Source organism: Mustela nivalis, assembly GCF_964662115.1.
Source record: "Mustela nivalis genome assembly, chromosome: X".
Classification (NCBI taxonomy): Eukaryota; Metazoa; Chordata; class Mammalia; order Carnivora; family Mustelidae; genus Mustela; species Mustela nivalis.
Genome location: NC_139040.1, coordinates 68,863,027 through 68,882,414, shown reverse-complemented (window position 1 = coordinate 68,882,414; position 19,388 = coordinate 68,863,027). Strand labels below are relative to the sequence as shown.

The 19,388-nt window shown below is 39.1% G+C and overlaps 1 protein-coding gene and 1 long non-coding RNA gene across 4 annotated transcripts in view; one reads left to right on the top strand and one right to left on the bottom strand.

The window, feature by feature from the left end:
- Positions 1-19,388, top strand: part of KIF4A (kinesin family member 4A) — a 120,997-nt gene that overhangs the window by 85,186 nt on the left and 16,423 nt on the right. For all 3 annotated transcript variants that reach the window (XM_082716140.1, XM_082716138.1, XM_082716139.1), the window contains 4 exons: positions 258-371; positions 13,506-13,661; positions 13,788-13,888; positions 18,965-19,094. In XM_082716140.1, coding sequence (XP_082572266.1) covers positions 258-371; positions 13,506-13,661; positions 13,788-13,888; positions 18,965-19,094 — 501 coding nt within the window. The remainder of the gene's footprint in view (positions 1-257; positions 372-13,505; positions 13,662-13,787; positions 13,889-18,964; positions 19,095-19,388) is intronic.
- LOC309855662 overlaps positions 10,618-19,388 on the bottom strand; it is a 38,143-nt gene continuing 29,372 nt past the window's right edge. The window contains exons 2-3 of the long non-coding RNA XR_014306929.1: positions 12,060-12,114; positions 10,618-10,645 (exon numbers count right to left, since the gene is read on the bottom strand). This is a non-coding gene — a long non-coding RNA (uncharacterized lncRNA). The remainder of the gene's footprint in view (positions 10,646-12,059; positions 12,115-19,388) is intronic.

The window sequence follows — 19,388 nt, the reverse complement described above, 5'->3', positions numbered from 1 at the left end:
AAAAATGCAGAGTAATACTGAGAAGTGACATTGCCAGACACTTTCAGTCCACAGTACTTCTTTGAAATATGTACCTCTCCTAGGCTCTCAAGCAGTAACTGTTCACCAGTATTATGTACACGGAGACTTAAAAGTTGATTCCTATAGGAATTCAGACCCATAGAATTTTTTCGTTTTTCTTTACTAAGAAAGAAAAATGGAAATTAAATTTTTTTTCACTCTTCAATTCGACATTACCATGAGCCATTTTTATTTAGGCAGCAGCTGCCAACAAGCGTCTCAAGGATGCTCTCCAAAAACAGCAGGAGGTTGCAGATAAGCGGAAGGAGACTCAGAGCCGTGGAATGGAAGGCACTGCAGCTCGAGTGAAGGTATGGGCAGCTTATGCTGCCACTTTTCTTACCTACATCAGGGATAGGGAAAACAAGGAAAATCGCTTTATTTTGGTTTAGAATAAAACACTTCAAAATCTGAAGTCATACCCAAAAGCCTGATTTCCTAATGATACCTTTGAATATCTTTGAACAGATGTTAAAGACCAAGAGTAGAGAACCCTTTTCATCCCTGCTTCTACTGAGGTTCAGTTAATTTTTTAACAGTTTTACTGAGGTACAATTGACCTACAATAAACTGTACATATTTAAAGTGTACAATTTAATAGGCTTTGACACATGCACCCATGAAATCAACACCACATTCAAGACAATGTCTATGTCTGTCATGACCAAAACTTACTAGTTACCACTTTGTAATCCCTTCTCCCCTCCCCAGTCCATCCCTCTCCTTCCCCATCTCTAGGCAACAATTAATCTTTCTGTCACTGTAAATTAGTTTTTATTTTCTAGAATTGTATAAAAATTGAATCATACATATTTTCTTTTTCTGACTTTCATTCAACATTATTATATCAAGATTTATCACTGTGGTTGTGTGTCTCAATACTTCTTTCCTTTTTGTTGCTAAATGGCAGCCTGCTGATGGCTGTCCCACAATTTATCTATCTATTCACCTGCTGATGGATATTTTGTGGTGTTTCCATTTTTTTTTAAGATTTTATTTATTCAAAAATTTTAAAAAAGGAGGTCAGAACTTGAAGGGACACCTGGGAATATGTTAATTTAATGGCTGTATTACTCTGCTTGGAAATAGCTTTATTAATGTTTTCTAAATAAATGTATACTCAGTGCAAAATAATCTGGAAATGCAATAAAAGCTTTAAATAATAAAATTAGAAAATGCTGATAAAAAAAGGATTTTATTTATTCATTTGACAGAGATCACAAGCAGGCAGAGAGGCAGGCAGGAGGGGGAAGCAGGCTCCCTGCTGAGTAGGGAGCCCAACATGTGGCACCCCAAAATCACCACCTGAGCCAAAGACAGATGCTTAACTGATTGAGCCTCCCAGGTACCCCATCTTCCCCATTTTTTAATTGGGTTGTCTTTTTTTTGTTATTACATTCAGTTAGAATTCTTTATATATTCTAGATATATCTAACAAAGGACTTTTATGTTTTGTAAATTTCTCCTGGGCTATATAGCTTGCCTTTCCCCTTTTTAACAGTGTCTTTTGAAGGGCAAGCCTTTTTAATTTTGATGCCATCCTTTTCATTGACATTTTTTTTCTTTTATGCTTAATGGGTTTTATGACCTGTTTAAAAAATTATTGCCAAACCCAAGATCACTAAGGTTTCCCCCTAAATTTTCTTCTAGAATTTTTTTAAGTTTGAATTTAATTCAATTTATTTTATTTTTATTTTTTATTATGTTCAATTAGCCAGCATATAGTACATCATTCGTTTTTGATTTAGTGTTCAACAATTCATTAGTTTTGCGTAATACCCAGTGCTCATCACCACGCATACCCTCCTTAATTCCCATCACCCAGTTACCCCATCCCCCAACCCATCTCTCTTTTATAACCCTCAGTTTGGTTCCTGATGTCCAGAGTCTATCATGGTTTGCCTCTCTCTGTGATTTCTTCCCATTCAGTTTTCCTTCCCTTCCCCTCTGTGGTCCTCTGTGCTATTCCTTGTGTTCCACATATGAGTGAAACCATATAATTGTCTTTCTCTGCTTGACTTACTTCACTTAGCATAATCCCCTCTAGTTCCATCCATGTCGATGCAAATGGTGGGTATTCATCCTTTCTGATGGCTGAGTAATATTCCATTGTATATAAGAATCACATCTTCCTTACCCCATTCATCTGTTGAAGGGCATCTTGGCTCCTTCCACAATTTGGCTATTGTGGACATTGCTGCTATGAACATTGGGGTGCATGTGCCCCTTCTTTTCACTATGTCTGTATCTTTGGAGTAAATACCTGTAAGTGTAATTGCTGGGTCATAAGGTAGCTCTATTTTTAACGTCTTGAGGAATGTCCATACTGTTTTCCAGAGTGGCTATAACCAGCTTGAATTCCCACCAACAGCATAAGACGGTTCCCCTTTCTCCACATCCCCACCAACACTTGTTGTTTCCTGTATTATTAATTTTGGCAATTCTAACTGGTGTAAGATGGTATCTCATTGTGCTTTTGATTTGTATTTCCCTGATGGCTAGTGATGTTGAATATTTTTTCATGTGTCTATTAGCCATTTGTATATCTTCTTTGGAGAAGTGTCTGTTCATATCTTCTGCCCATTTATTGACTGGATTATTTGTTTTTTGGGTGTTGAGCTTGAGACATTCTTTATAGATCTTGGATACCAGTCCTTTATCTATAACATCATTTGCATATATCTTCTCCCATTCCGTGAGTTGCCTCTTAGTTTTGTTGACTGTTTCCTTTGTGGTGCAAAAGCTTTTTATCTTATACAGTTTTAAGCTTTACATTTAAGTTTATGATTCATTTTGACTTGACACCTTTGTCAAAATCAATTGTCCATAAGTCAATTTCTAGATTCTATCCCATTGATCTATGTGTCTATCTTTATGCTAATACCAACATGTTTAATCACACTAGCTTTATAATAAGTTCTGAAATCAGGTAGTATAAGCCCCCAAAGTTGTTATACTCTTTCAAAGTTATCTTGGGAAAACTAGGTGCTGTGTTTTTTCATATAAATTTTAGAATCAGCTTGTTGATTTCCATAAAAACTCTACTGGGAGTTTGATTAGGATTACATAGAATCTGTAGGAGAATTTATATCTTAACAATATTGAGTCTTTTGATTCATGAACACATGCACCTCTCCATTTTTTTAAATCTTTAATTTCTCTCAGTAGTGTCTTAGTTTTCAGTAAACCGGTGTTACACATATTTTGTCAAATATATTCTTAAATATTTCATATTTTTATGATGGCAGAAATTTTTTTTAAGTTTTTTTTTTATTATTTGACAGACAGAGATCACAAGTAGGCAGAGAGGCAGGCAGAGAAGAGAGAGAGAAGGAAGCAGGCACCTTGCTGAGCAGAGAGCCTGATGCGGGGCTCAATCCCAGGACCTGGGATAATGACCTGAGCCGAAGGCAGAGGTTTTAACCCACTGAGCCACCCAGGCGCCCTGATAGCAGAAATTTTTTTTATTTCAATTTCCAATTGTCTGGACGTATTCATTGGTTCTTATAGCTCTTTTATTTTTTTATAAAAATTTTATTTATTTGACAGAGATAGATACAGCAAGAGAGGGGAGTGGGAGAAGCAGCCTTCCCACCAAGCAGGGAGCCTGATGTGGGGCTTGAACTAGGACCCTGGGATCATGACCTGAGCCGAAAGCAGATGCCCAACAGCTGAGTCAGCCAGGCACCCCTTCTTTTTATTTTTTTAAAGATTTTATTTATTTATTTGACACACAGAGAGAGAGAGAGCACGCACAAGGAAGGGGCACGGCAGACAGAGGGAGAGGGAGTGGGAAAAACAAGCTCCTCACTGAGCAAGGAACCCGAGAGGGGGCCCAGTACCATGACCCTGGGATCATGACCTGAGCTGAAGGCAGATACTTAACCAACTGAACCACCCAGTCTTTATAGCTTTAAAAAAAAAAAAAAAAGATATTATTTATTTATTTGAAAGAGGATGTGAGGGGGAGGGTCAGAGGGAGAAGTAGACTCCCCATTGAGCAGGGAGCCTGATGTGGGACTCGATTCTGGGACTCCAGGATCGTTACCTGAGCTGAAGGCAGTCACTTAACCAACTGAGCCACCCAGGTACCATGTTTAATAGCTCTTTTATAGAGGCTACATAGACAATCATATCATCTGCAAATAGAGACCATTTTATTTACTTATCAGCTTTGTATGCCTCTTTTTTTAATATGATCTTGTCTTATTGCACTTGCTAGAACCACCAGTAAAATATTTAATTGAGTAGGTGAAGAGACATCCTTGCTTTGTTTCCAATCTTAGAAAGAAAACATTTCAATCCTTCACCATTAAGTATGATACTTGATATAGGTTTTAGTGTATGTCTTTTATCAGTTTGAAGAAGTTCCTGTCTCTCCCTAGTTTGCTGTAAGTTTTTATTATGAACGGATGCTGGGGTTTTTTCCAAAGTTTTTTCTGAATCCTATTGAGATGATCTTATGGTTTGTTTTTACTCTGTTAGTATGGCAAATGACATTGATTTTTTTCAACTTTATTAAGGCATATCTGACATACTATAAGATTTACCTTTTGTAGTGTACAATTTTGAGAGTTTTGACAACACATACAGTTGTATAACCAGCATCACAAGCAAGGTGTGGGATAGTTTTATTGTCCTCGCTAATTCCTCTATACCTATGGTTAACTCCTCCCACAACCCTAGCCATTAGCAAACACTCATTTGTATTCTGTCATGATTGTTTTCCCTTTGCATCAGTGTCATATAAATAGAAACATATTTAAAAAAATACAGCATGACTTATTTCACTTAGCATAATGCTTCAGAGACTCGTTTATGTTGTTGCATGGATCAGTAGTTTTTGCCTTTTTTTTTCCTGAGTTGTATTCCATTGTATGGATGTCCCAAAGTTTATCTATTCACCGATTAAAGGATATCTTGGAAGTTTTTTCCCAGTTTTTGGTGATTGTGAATAAAGCTGCTATAAAACATTTCTGTGTAAACATAGGTAGACATTTCACTTGGGTAAATGCCTAGGAGTAGAATTGCTAGGTCATATGGTAAGTTTATGTTTAACTTTATAAAAAAAACTGCCAAATTCGGGCGCCTGGGTGGCTCAGTGGGTTAAGCCGCTGCCTTCGGCTCAGGTCATGATCTCAGGGTCCTGGGATGGAGTCCCGCATCGGGCTCTCTGCTCAGCAGGGAGCCTGCTCCCCCCCCCCCGCCTCTCTCTCTCTCTGCCTGCCTCTCCATCTACTTGTGATTTCTCTCTGTCAAATAAATAAATAAATAAAATCTTTAAAAAAAAAAACTGCCAAATTGTTTATCCAGTTGTTCATTGCTGGTTTATAGAAATACAATTGGTTTTTGTATATTAATTTCCATCTTTTGGCTTTATTAGTCTAGCAACTGTTTTGTAGGTTCTTTGGGATTTTCTGCAGTCATGCCATCTGTAAATACAAATATATTTCTTCCTTTCTAATCTGTATGTCTTTTATTTCTCTTACTTGTCTATTACATCAGCTTGGACCATCAAGATAATGTTGAATAGGAGTGGTGACAGTAGACACCATTCTGTTTTTCGTGATCTTGGGCAAAGGATTTAGTCTTTCACCATGAAGTATGATATTAGCTGTAGGGTTTTCATAGATATCCATTATCAGATTGAGGAAGTCCTTTTTTTAAGATCTTATTTTACTTGAGAGAACACAAGTCAGGGGATGGGGGAGGAGCAGAGTTGCTGAGCAACACAGACCCATTGCAGGGCTTGATCCCAGGACCCCAAGACCCAAGCTGAAAGTCAGATACTTAACTATCTGAGCCACCCAGGTGCCCCACAGACTGAAGAAGTTCTTATGTATTCTTAGTTTGTTGTAAGGTTTTATTCTGAATGTTGTGATATTCAATTATGAAACCAGCCTTACGTTCCTTGGATAAACTCCACTTGGTTGTAATACATCATCCTTTTATGTATTATCAAACACAGCAGGATATAAAAACTAAAATTTTGGGGCACCTGGGTGGCTCAGTGGATTAAGCCGCTGCCTTCGGCTCAGGTCATGATCTCAGGGTCCTGGGATCGAGTCCCGCATCGGGGTCTCTGCTCAGCAGGGAGCCTGCTTCCTCCTCTCTCTCTCTCTGCCTGCCTCTCTGCCTACTTGTAATCTCTCTCTGTCAAATAAATAAATAAATATTTAAAAAAAAAAAACTTTAAAAAAAAAAACTAAAATTTTTCTAAAATAAAAATTGTATGTAAAATTTTTGCATCTCTGTTCATTTCTGTTGTTTTCTTATAATGTCTTCATCTGTTTTAGGTATCTAAGTAATGTTGGCCTCTTTGAATGAGTTGGGAAATACTCCTTCTTTTTCAATTGTCTGGAAGAGTTTGTATAGAATTAATATTGTTTCTTCTTTAAAATTGGGTAAAATTGGGGCGCCTGGGTGGCTCAGAGTGTTAAAGCCTCTGCCTTCGGCTCAGGTCATGATCCCAGGGTTCTGGGATCGAGCCCTGCATCGGGCTCTCTCCTTGGTGGAGAGCCTGCTTCCTCCTCTCTCTCTCTGCCTGCCTCTCTACTTACTTGTGATCTCTCTCTGTCAAATAAATAAATAAAATCTTTAAAAAAAAAGTTGGGTAAAATTTTCCAAGTTAAATCATCTGGGCCTGAAGGGGGGTTTTTTGTTAGATTTTCTTTGGGGAGTAGGTGGAAATTAACTAAAATTCAGGGTTTTTTTTTTTTTTAATAACTGTAGGATTGCTCAGATTATGTACTTCTTCTTAAGTAAGCTTTGGTAATTTGTGTGTTTCAGTGAACTTGTCTGCTTCATCTAAGTTGTCAAATAAAGTTATTCATACTATTCCCTTAAAATGTTCCCAAAACCCCAACTCATTAGTTTCTAATATAATCTTTATTATTTCCTTACTTCTGGTTTGGATTTAATTGGCTTATATTTTTTAGTTTCTTAAAATAGAATCTGAGGTCATTGATTTCAATGGGTTTTTGGGGGGGCGAGGGGCAGAGGGAGTAGGAGGAAGAGAATCCCAAGCAGGCTCCATGCCCAGCACAGAGCCTGACAAGGGACTCAATCTCACAACCCTGAAATCATGACCTGAGCTGAAATCAAGAGTTGGACACTTAACCAACTGAGCCACTCAGGTGCCCCTTCTTCTTTTCTAATATAGGAATTCAGTGCCATAAATTTCCTCTTAAGTAATCCTTTAATGACATCCCACAAATTTTGATACTTATGTTTTCATTTTCATTCAATTCAAAATATATTCTAATTTCCCTATTGATTTCTTCTTTGACCCATGGGTTATTTACAAGTGGGTTATTTAGTTTTCAAATATTGGAGTATTTTTATAGATATCTTTGTGTTATGATTTCTAGGGCGCCTGGGTGGCTCAGTGGGTTAAGCCGCTGCCTTTGGCTCAGGTCATGATCTCAGGGTCCTGGGATTGAGTCCCGCATTGGGCTCTCTGCTCAGCAGGGAGCCTGCTTCCTCCTCTCTCTTTTTCTCTCTCTCTCTGCCTACTTATGATCTCTCTCTCTGTCAAATAAATAAAATCTTTAAAAAAAAAAAAACCTAGTTGATTTCTAATTTAATTTTATTGTGGTTAGAGAACATTGTATGACTTGAATCCTTTCAAATTTAATGAGGCTTAGAATATGGTCAGTCTTGGCAAATATTCTATATGTACTTGAGAAGAATATGTATTCTGCTCTTGTTAGAGAAAGTGTTCTATAAATGTCGGTCTTTTCTATTTGATTGTGCTGTTCATTTCTACTGTATCCTTGCTGATTCTCTGCCTACTTATTCTATCATTTATTGAGATATGGGTATTCAAATCTCCAACTGAAATTATGGATTTGTCTTTTTCTCCTTGTAGTTCTATTTTTGCTTCATGTATTTTGAAGCTTTGTTATTAGTGATGTAAATAATTGGGATTAATTGAGCTTTTCATTATCACGAAATGACCTTTTTTATTCCTGGTAAAATTCTTTGTCCTGAAATCTACTTTTTCTGCTAATAATATAGTCCCTCCAGCTTTTTTTTTAAACTAATGCTAGAAATGTGTGTGTATATATATATGTATAATACACACACACACACACACACACACACATATACATACATACCTCTCCTGATCCCCCTGCGTGAGAGAGAGGGAGAAGCAGAATCCCCACTGAGCAGAGAGCCCAGTGCGTGGATCAATCCCAGGACCCTGAGTTCATGACCTGAGCCGAAGGCAGACACAACCCACTGACCCACCCAGGTGCCCAAAAAGATTATTTATTTATTTGAGAGATAGGGAGTCTGCACATGAAAGAGAGGGAGAGTGCATGCGTGCTCATGAGGGGAGGGGCAGAGGAGAGGGAGAAGCAGACTCCCCACTGAGCAGGGTGTCCAATCTTGGGCTTCATCCCAGTACCCTGGGATCATGACCTGAGCTGAAGGCAGACACTTAACCAACTGAGCCACCCAGGATCCCCTAGAATGGTATGTATTTCTTAATCCCTTTGGTTTTAAGCTATTTGTGCCTTTATTTTTAAAGTGTATTTCCAGGGTATTTGCTGGCTCAGTCAACAGAGCATGCAACTCTTTTTTTTTTTTTCTTTTTAAAGATTCTCGTTTATCTATTTATTTGAGAGAGAGCACAAGTGAGAAGGAGGGGCAGAGGGAGAAAGGGATTCCCCACTGAGCAGGGAGCCCTATCCAGGGCTCAGTTTCAGGACCCCGAGATCATGACTCCTGAGCCAAAGGGAGATGCTCAGCCGACTGAGCCACCCAGGTGTCCTGAAGAGCATGCAACTCTTAATTTCAGGGTCATGAGTTTGAGCCCCATATTGAGTGTAGAGATTATTTAACTTACATAAATTAACTTTAAAAAAAATAAAGTTTGTTTCTTGTAGGCAGTATATAGTTGGGTCTAGATTTTATAATCTAATCTGACAATCTGCATTTTAATTGGGGTGTTTAGATCATTTGCTTTTAATATAATTATTGATATGGGTAGGCTTGTCTCTATTATCTTGCTATTTTCTATTTGTCCCATCTCTTCATCATTCCCTTTATTTTGTTTGTTTTTTTCTGGCTTCTTTTGGATCAACTGAGTATTTTTATTATTTCATATTATCTCTTTGGTTGGCTCATGTATGGTTTTGATGCTTAAATTAGAAATATAAACATTAAGGATTAAGTTCCTTTGAATACTTGACTCCTTTACCATTATGAAATAATCTTTTTTATCCTCAGTAATATTCTTTGATTTGAATTTTACATTATCTGACATTAATATATCCACTCACTCCACCCTTCTTTTTGTTTGTTTGTTTTTGTTTTTTAATTAATTTATTTATTTTCAGAAAAACAGTATTCATTATTTTTTCACCACACCCAGTGCTCCATGCAATACGTGCACTCTATAATACCCACCACCAGGTACCCCAACCTCCCACCCCCTCGCCACTTCAAACACCTCAGATTGTTTTTCAGAGACCATAGTCTCTCATGATTCACCTCCTTTTCCAATTTACCCCAACTCCCTTCTCCTCTCTAACTCCCCATGTCCTCCATGCTATTTGTTATGTTCCACAAATAAGTGAAACCATGATAATTGACTCTCTCTGCTTGACTTATTTCACTCAGCATAATCTCTTCCAGTCCCGTCCATGTTGGTACAAAAGCTGGGTATTCGTCCTTTCTGATGGAGGCATAATACTCCATAGTGTATATGGACCACATCTTCCTTATCCATTCGTCTGTTGAAGGGCATCTTGGTTCTTTCCATAGTTTGGCGACCGTGGCCATTGCTGCTATAAACATTGGGGTACGGATGGCCCTTCTTTTCACTACATCTGTATCTTTGGGGTAAATACCCAGGAGTGCAATGGCAGGGTCATAGGGAAGTTCTATTTTTAATTTCTTGAGGAATCTCCACACTGTTCTCCAAAGAGGCTGCACCAACTTGCATTCCCACCAACAGTGTAAGAGGGTTCCCCTTTCTCCACATCCTCTCCAGCACATGTTGTTTACTGTTTTGTTAATTTTGGCCATTCTAACTGGTGTAAGGTGATATCTCAATGGGGTTTTAATTTGAATCTCCCTGAGGGCTAGCGATGATGAACATTTTTTCATGTGTCTGATAGCCATTTGTATGTCTTGATTGGAGAAGTGTCTGTTCATATCTTCTTCCCATTTTTTGATATGTTTGCCTGTTTCGTGTGTGTTGAGTTTGAGGAGTTCATTACAGATCCTGGATATCAACCTTTTGTCTGTACTGTCATTTGCAAATATCTTCTCCCATTCCGTGGGTTGCCTCTTTGTTTTTTTGACTGTTTCCTTTGCTGTGCAGAAGCTTTTGATTTTGATGAAGTCCCAAAAGTTTATTTTCGCTTTTGTTTCCTTTGCCTTTGGAGACATATCTTGAAAGAAGTTGTTGTGGCTGATATCAAAGTCAAACTCTCTCTCTTCGCAGATGACATGATTCTTTATATGGAAAACCCAAAAGACTCCACCCCCAAACTACTAGAACTCATACAGCAATTCAGCAACGTGGCAGGATACAAAGTCAATGTGCAGAAATCAGTGGCTTTCTTATACACTAACAATGAAAATACAGAAAGGGAAATTAGAGAATTGATTCCATTTACTATAGCACCAAGAACCATAAGATACCTGGGAATAAACCTAACCAAAGAGGTAAAGGATCTGTACTCGAGGAATTACAGAACACTCATGAAAGAAGTTGAAGAAGACACAAAAAGATGGAAAACTGGGGCGCCTGGGTGGCTCAGTGGGTTAAGCCGCTGCCTTCGGCTCAGGTCATGATCTCAGAGTCCTGGGATCGAGTCCTGCATCGGGCTCTCTGCTCAGCAGGGAGCCTGCTTCCCTCTCTCTCTCTCTGCCTGCCTCTCTGCCTACTTGTGATCTCTCTCTCTGTCAAATAAATAAATAAATAATCTTTTTTAAAAAAAAAAAGATGGAAAACCATTCCATGCTCTTGGATCGGAAGAATAAACATTGTTAAAATGTCTATACTGCCTAGAACAATCTATACTTTTAATGCCATTCCGATCAAAATTCCACCGGTATTCTTCAAAGAGCTGGAGCAAATAACCTAAAAATTTGTATGGAATCAGAAGAGACTCCGAATCGCTAAGGAAATGTTGAAAAACAAAAATAAAGCTGGGAGCATCACGTTACCTGATTTCAAGCTTTACTACAAAGCTGTGATCACCAAGACAGCATGGTACTGGCATAAAAACAGACACATAGACCAGTGGCACAAAGTAGAGAGCCCAGAAATGGACCCTCAACTCTATGGGCAAATAATCTTCGACACAACAGGAAAAAATATACAGTGGAAAAAAGTCAGTCTCTTCAATAAATAGTGCTGGGAAAACTGGACAGCTATATGTAGAAGAATGAAACTCGACCATTCTCTTACACCGTACACAAAGATCAACTCAAAATGGATAAAAGACCTCAACGTAAGACAGGAATCCATCAGACTCCTAGAGGAGAACATAGGCAGTAATCTCTTAGATATCATCCACTCTTCTTTTAATTACTTTTAAGCATGGTATGCCTCCATCAAAAGTGAAAATGTTCTCAGAGATGGTTACTTTTCTAAACTAAATGTAGTTTTGTTTGCTTAAAAAATTTCATTCATCGACTTTAAAGATTAAGAATGCATATCTAATTATGTCTCCTAAGGCAAGAGAAACAAAAGCATAAATTGGTAGGTAGGTAGTACATCAAAATAAAAAGCTTTAGCACAGTGAAGGAAACCATCAACAAAGCAAGAAGGCAACCTACTGAATGGGAGAAGATATTTGCAAATGATATATCCAATGAAGGGTTATTATCCAAGATATATAAAGAACTTGTACAGCTCAACAACAGAAAAGCAATCAAATTTAAAAATGGTCAGAGGACCTAAACAGACATCTTACCAAAGAAGACATACAAATGGCCAACAGACACATGAAAAATTGCTTAACATCACTACTCACCAGGGAAATGCAGATCAAACCACAATGAGATATCACCTTATACCTGTCAAAATGGCTAAAAACAGAAAGAGAAAAATAACAAGTGTGGGCAAGGATGTGAAGAAAAAGAAACCCTCATGTCTTGTTGGTAGGAATGTAAATTGGTATATCCACTGTGGAAAACAGTATGGGGGCTCCTCAAAAAAATAAAACTATAAATACCATATATCCAGTAATTCTGCTACTGGGTATTTATCCAAAGAAAACAAAAACACTAATTTGAAGATATTTGCACCCCATGTGTATTACAGCATTATTTACAGTAGCCAAGATAAGGAAGCAACCTAAGTGTCCATGGGTAGATGAATGGGTAAAGAAGATGTGATATACACACACACACACACACACACACATACACCCCACAGTGGAATGTTACACAGCCATAAAAAAAGGATGAGATCTTGCCATTTGTGACAACATGGATGGACTTAATACCTCTAGGGTATTATGCTAAGTGAAATAAATCAGACTGAGAATGCCAAATAGCATGATTTCACTCATATGTGGAATCTAAAAAACGAATGAACAAACAAAAAGCAGTCAGACCTATAAATACAGAGAACAAACTAATGGTTGCCAGGGGGAAAGGAGGAGTAGAGGCATAGAAAAATGGGTGGAGGGGAGTGGGAGGTACAGGCTTCTAGTTATGGAATGAAGTCAGAGAAATAAAAAGAATAGCATCAATATAGTCAATGATATTGTAATAGTGTTGTATGTTGACAGATGGTAGCTACACTTGTGGTGAACAAAGCATAACATACAGAGATGTTGAATCACTATGTTGTACCCAGAACACTTGTGTAACATTATGTGTCAACTATACTCAAGTAAAAAAAGTTTAAAAAGAATGGGTATCTGTGTAGTAAATAGAACAGATAATCAAAATGTATTTCAGGGGCACCTAGGTGGCTCAGTGAGTTGAGCCTCCGCCTTTGGCTCGGGTTGTGATCTCAGGGTCCTGGGATTGAGCCCTGCATCCGGCTCTCTGCTCAGCAGGGAGCCTGCTTCCCCTCTCTCTCTGCCTGTCTCTCTGCCTACTTGTGATCTCTCTGTCAAATAAATAAATAAAATCTTTAAAAAAATTTAAAAATGTATTTCAATTCCTTATCATGACTAGTTAAGGACAAGTTAAGGAGAAAATGGAGAAGGCAAAGATAGTCTTTAGAAATGCTAGGATATGTAGAGAAAGATTTTCTGCAGAAAGTCTCTTTCTTATGACCTTTTGGGATATTGCTGTTAAAAGCTCTTGGAGAGCTATTACAATTTTGGGTGAGTGTAGGCATGAATGGAAATCTCACTTCTACTTATGTGGGCTCTGTTCTGAATGAAATTAAGCCTGGAGCTGAATCTAGCCCATGGGCCAGAGATCCCTTATCCCTAACCCAACATCACCAATCTCTCTTCTAGAATTGGCTTGCAAATGAAATTGAGGTTATGGTCAGTACTGAGGAAGCCAAACGCCATCTGAATGACCTTCTTGAAGATAGGAAGATCCTGGCTCAGGATGTGGCTCAACTCAAAGAAAAAAAGGAATCTGGGGAGAATCCACCTCCTAAACTCCGGGTGAGTGCCCTTTTGGAAGGAGATACATTACCAATAACCAGACTCGGCCCTCCCCAGGAACCCTCGCAACTTTGGAAGATTACTTTCCTTTGAGCACCTCACCCTCATTCCCACTGTTCTTTACAGAGGCGCACATTCTCACTTGCTGAACTACGTGGTCAAGTTTCTGAGTCAGAGGATTCCATTACAAAGCAGATAGAAAGCCTGGAAACTGAAATGGAGCTCAGGTAATGTGACTGTCTCTAAAGCATTGTAATTTATAAAAATTTAGGCCTGGAATCAAAATAGAACCTATCAATCCGGTGATTCAAATGCTTGTTTTTCAAAGGCTTTGTGATGATAGGGAAGTGAGAAAACGTAGCAATTTTTTTTGAACCATACAGTTCACTAGACACGTTAGATACATTTTCTAATTCAACCCCTCCCTGTGAAGTAGTATTATACCTTATGATGTAAGTATCATTCTTTTTTTTAAGATTTTCTTGCTTTATTTGAGAGAGAGAGAGCACGTGAGTGGGGCTTGGAAGGGAGAGGGAGAAGCAGGCTCTCCGCTTAGCAGAGACTGGTGCGGGACTCGATCCCAGGACCCAGAGATCATGACCTGAGCCAAAGGCAGCTGCTCAACTGACTGAGCCACCCAGGCATCCCCTAAGTATCATTCTTCTGACTTGAAAGTTCTAAACAGAAGTTCAGAAATCTTTTTTTTTTCTAAATTTTTCTTAATTTTTATTTTTTGAGAGAGCATGCAGGGGACTGGGGCAGTAGGAGATGGAGAGAGAGAATCCCAAGCAGACTCCCTGCTGAGCATAGCTCAATGCAGGGCTCAATCCCACGACCCCGAGATCATGACCTGAGCCAAAATCAAGGACGCCCAACTGACTGAGCCACCCAGGCACTCCAGAAGTTCAGAAATCTTAAGAAACGTGCTCAAGGTTATACAGAGCTGGGATTCAAAGCCTGGTCTGTCTAATTCCAAAACCCATGCTCTTTGTGTTGCACCACATGTTAGTATCTCTGAAATGTAGAACTGGCTAAAAACAAAACTTTAGAGAAAATCAAGAAACGATGCCAGAAGAGCACCAGTACAGAAGGAAGTGAACTTTAGGGCTCATCAGCAAAGCAGATATAATTGGAAGTAACAGTGTCCATGAGCATTAGATAAGTAAGGAAAGCACATAACCCAGTACTTGACATATCAAAAGTGCTCAGTGAACATTCTCTCTTTCTCCTTTTCTGGCTCTAAGACCAGAAATTATGGTGCTCTCATCACTATTACTGTCTTTTAAGTATCAAGGACATCTAGAAGGAATCGAACTTTCACAGAGGTTTTCTAGTGTTTAAGGATAATAGAATTATATCGCCCAGGAGACCTTAAAGATCATTTCAATTCATTTCTAGCAACATGTACTAGCTGTTTATCTTTGGCTATGTCTATAAATCACCCAACATCTGAGTTTCTGCTTTGTGCCGCACTGGATGCGCCCAGTTGGATTACAGAGAAAGTAGATGGCATCACCCCGGCTTTGAAGTGGAAATAATATAATGACACAGTGGCATGTTGGAATCATTTGTTAAAATTGCAGGAATGTTGTAAACCCTTGAGAGCTTAGCACATTGATACCAGAGAAACTAGCAAAGGCTAAAAATTGGGTCTGGTTTTTTTTAAGTGCTGGTTATGAAACTTTCACCTGCACACCACTGGGCGTAATTAAATGATTAATTAATTCACCTGTTAGGCAGGTGCCAACCAGAGAGCAATTAAACAGAGGTGAGTTTAGTCATGGCAATTTCCCTAAAGCTGATGAGACATAAACTAAATTAAAAAAATATATATCTAAGGAACATTAATTATCAGAGGAGATAGGAAGGGCCATGACAGTCCTGAAGTGTGCTAGCCCACCTCTTTCAAGACGCCTTCCCTAACACTTCATCCCCCACTAATCCTCCTCTCTAAACCACTTCAGAACTTACAGTAGCCAATCATATATGTGGTACAGTGGGTGTATGTTCTCTTTGTATTTATTAATTTTTTACATTTATTAGTCTTATTGAAGGAAAGGACTATATATTAGACCAGAGTTCTTGAGGCATAGTTTGCAATCCCTAGGGATCTCTGAGCAATCAAAACAATTTTCATAATAATATTAAGATGTCATTTGCCATTTTTACTCCATTGACACCACGATGGTGCAAAGCAACAGTGCTCATACCATAGCTTGAATGAAGGCAGTGGACATTAGTCTGAACTAGGGGTCACTGTATACTTCACCACCACATGCTCTGAGTTGTTTTTTAAAATCAGTTTTATGGGGCGCCTGGGTGGCTCAGTGGGTTAAGCCACTGCCTTCAGCTCAGGTCATGATCTCAGGGTCTTGGGATCAAGTCCCGCATCGGGCTCTCTGCTCAGCAGTGAGCCTGCTTCCCTCTCACTCTCTCTGTCTGCCTCTCTGCCTACTTGTGATCTCTGTCAAATAAATAAATAAAATCTTTAAAAAAAAATTTAAAAAATAAAATCAGTTTTACTTAAGAATGGCTTTGATGGGGTGCTTGGCTGGCTCAGTTGGTAGAACATGCAACTCTTGATTTCAGGGTCTTGAATTCAAGCCCCACGCTGGGCATAGCACCTACTTTAAAAAAAAAAAAAGAATAGCTTTGATAAAGCAGTACAAATTATTAATTTTATTTAAAAATTTCAACCCTTGAGTTCAAATTTATTTAGTATTCTGTGTGATGGAAAAGGAAGAACACGCAGACCACTTGTGCTGTTTTGCTGAAGTCTCAGACTTGTGTAGAGGAAAAGCACTTGTGCAGTTGTTGGAGGTGTGAGCTCAATAGGCCTCTTTTCCCCATGGAACATCCGTTGTATTCAAAAGAAGCACTGATGAACTATGGGTATTCAGGCTTGAGTACTTGGCAGGCATTTTCTCAAAAGTGAACAGAGTGAGCTTGTCACTTCAAGAAAAACTACTGGCAGTGTTTGTTACCAAAGATAGAATTGAGTTTTCAAGCAAAACTTAGAATTCTGGAAAACTTTTATTTGCCCCCAAGAGCTTGACAGTTTTTCTTAACTTTTCTGAGGAGACCAGTGGTGATTACTAAGAGTAGTTTATTTATTTATTTTTTACATTATATAATGAAACGTGTTAACATCTGGACACTTTACAACATTCAGCATTGTCCAGATGATATGTGTGGGTAAATCCATTCAGATTGCAAGATAGACCAATGGATTTTAATATAAGAAAGCAAGAAAAGTTTACTTAGCAATGGTTTCAGAGTCCACGTTTCAGCTAAGTTTTTTAAAGATTTTACTTATTTACTTGACAGACAGAGATCACAAGTAGGCAGAGAGAGAGGAGGGGAAGCAGGCTCCCTGCAGAGCAGAGAGCCTGACTCGGGGCTCAATCCCAGGACCCTAGGATCATGACCTGAGCTGAATGCAGAGGCTTCAACCCACTGAGCCACCCAGGTACCCCACATTTCAGCTAATTTTTAAGGAACTACCACTTGGTTTTTAGTGTGGTCTCAAGAATATCCAGTTATCTAAATAGGCTATTAAAATGCCCCTCCTTCAAAAATAAAATAAAATTAAAATAAAATGCTCCTCCTTGCTGCAAGTACATATCCATATCACAAAAGACTGATTGCAGAGGGAGATGTGAGAATCCAGTTGTCTTCTACAGATACTACAGAGATTTGTAAAAATGTAAGAGTCCCACTCTTCTTGCTAAATGATTTTGTTGTTTTAAAAAATGTATTTTTCAGGGGCGCCTGGGTGGCTCAGTGGGTTAAAGCCTCTGCCTTCGGCTCAGGTCATGATCCCAGAGTCCTGGGATCGAGCCCCACGTCGGGCTCTCTGCTCAGCAGGGAGCCTGCTTCTCTCTCTCTCTCTCTCTCTCTCTCTCTCTCTCTGCCTGCCTCTCTGCCTACTTGTGATCTCTGTCTGTCAAATAAATAAATAAAATCTTTAAAAAATGTATTTTTCATAAACTACATTGTAATGGATTATTATTTTAAGGGAATTAATGAATGTTTCATTTTTTCTCAATTTTACTTTCAGTATTGTAAATATCTTTAGGTACAATGTATATGAACACAGTTTCTCAGAGGTCCTCAATAATTTTTAAGAGTGTAGAGGGGTCCTGAGACTCTAAGATTTGAGAACTGCTGTCTTAGATTATTTTGGTCCCCTTCTTCTTCTTTTTTTTAAAGATTTTATTTATTTATTTGAGAGACAGAGATCACAAGTGGGCAGAGAGGGAGGAGCGGAAGCAGGCTCCTTGCTGAGCAGAGAGCCCTGTGTGGGGCTCGATCCCAGAACCCTGAGACCATGACCTGGGCTAAAGGCAGAAGCTTTAACCCACCGAGCCACCTGGGCGCCCCCATCTTCTTTTATAGTACTTTATGTAGCAGTCCATTTCTCATGTGCTGCTATACTACCTCTCACTGCACACATTGCAAATTTGTGAAGGAAGCTGTTAATGAAACTGAAATACTGTGTAAACCCTGGTCTCAGGACAGACTTGATCAGAAAGCATGTGTAAGCTATAAGCAGGGTCAGGGTATCTCATCTTCTTAGAAATCTCTCTGTCCTGTGGCAGGCAATTCAAGATAACCTCTCACAGTCCGAGCCATAGGTCCCAATTTGGTTGGTTCTTTGGTTCCAGCAAAGAACATCTACCTGTTTGTCCTTTCTTAATTTTTTTTAAGATTTCAGTTTATTCATTTGAGAGAGAGAGAGAGAGAAAGCACAAGCAGCGGGGAGGGACAGAGGGAGAGGCAGACTCCCCACAGAGCAGGGAGCCCAACACAGGGCTCAATCCCAAGACCCCGAGATCATGACCTGAGCTGAAGGCAGCCGCTTAACTGACTGAGCCACCCAGGCACCCTACTGCTTGTACATTTGAGAAGTTTTTTTCCTTCAGGTCTCCAACCTGACTCTTCTCCTTGCACAATTGAACCACTATATCATACTCTGAACTTAAATGGCCTCAAGACAAAGTCACATTGCAGTCAGCACACTGCAACAGAAACCCTACTAAAACAAATCTTTCCAAGTCCCACTATATGACCCATTTATTTCAACCAGTGTTTAATAAAATAAAACCACTTGGATAGTCTCTCAGATTCCTTTTGCATCAGGATTTGAGATACTGTATAAAATCCTAACCAGATGACTCAGTCGTTATTTAAATGCTGTTTCACTGATACCTCCATCCATAAACCTATTGGAAGAGCCCCACAGAGCTCTCCTCCTTGGTGCTGAGTATGCTAGCAACAAGTCTCACTGTCTTTCCTTGAAGGAGTGCTCAGATTGCTGACCTACAGCAGAAGCTGCTGGATGCAGAAAGTGAAGACAGGCCAAAACACCGCTGGGAGAATATTGCTACCATCCTGGAAGCCAAGTGTGCCCTGAAGTATTTAATTGGAGAGGTAAGCATCACTCTTCCTACCAGCAATTAGGGGTCTGGCTGGGTAGGTTGCAATGTTAGCCAGGAATATTGTTGTAATGTCATTGCCACTTTTCATGGTAGAAGCTGCAGTGACATTAGTATTAGAGAAATAGTCTTATGGGTAAAGGCTGGTGTGAGCAAGTACAGGCCAGTCACGTAGAAAAATATATGACTTGCAAGTTGATACCTGTCATGCCTGACATACAGCAAGTACTTGCTAAATGTCTGCTATTAGTACTGGGAAAATAATCAGGATGCCAGAGTAGGCCACTGG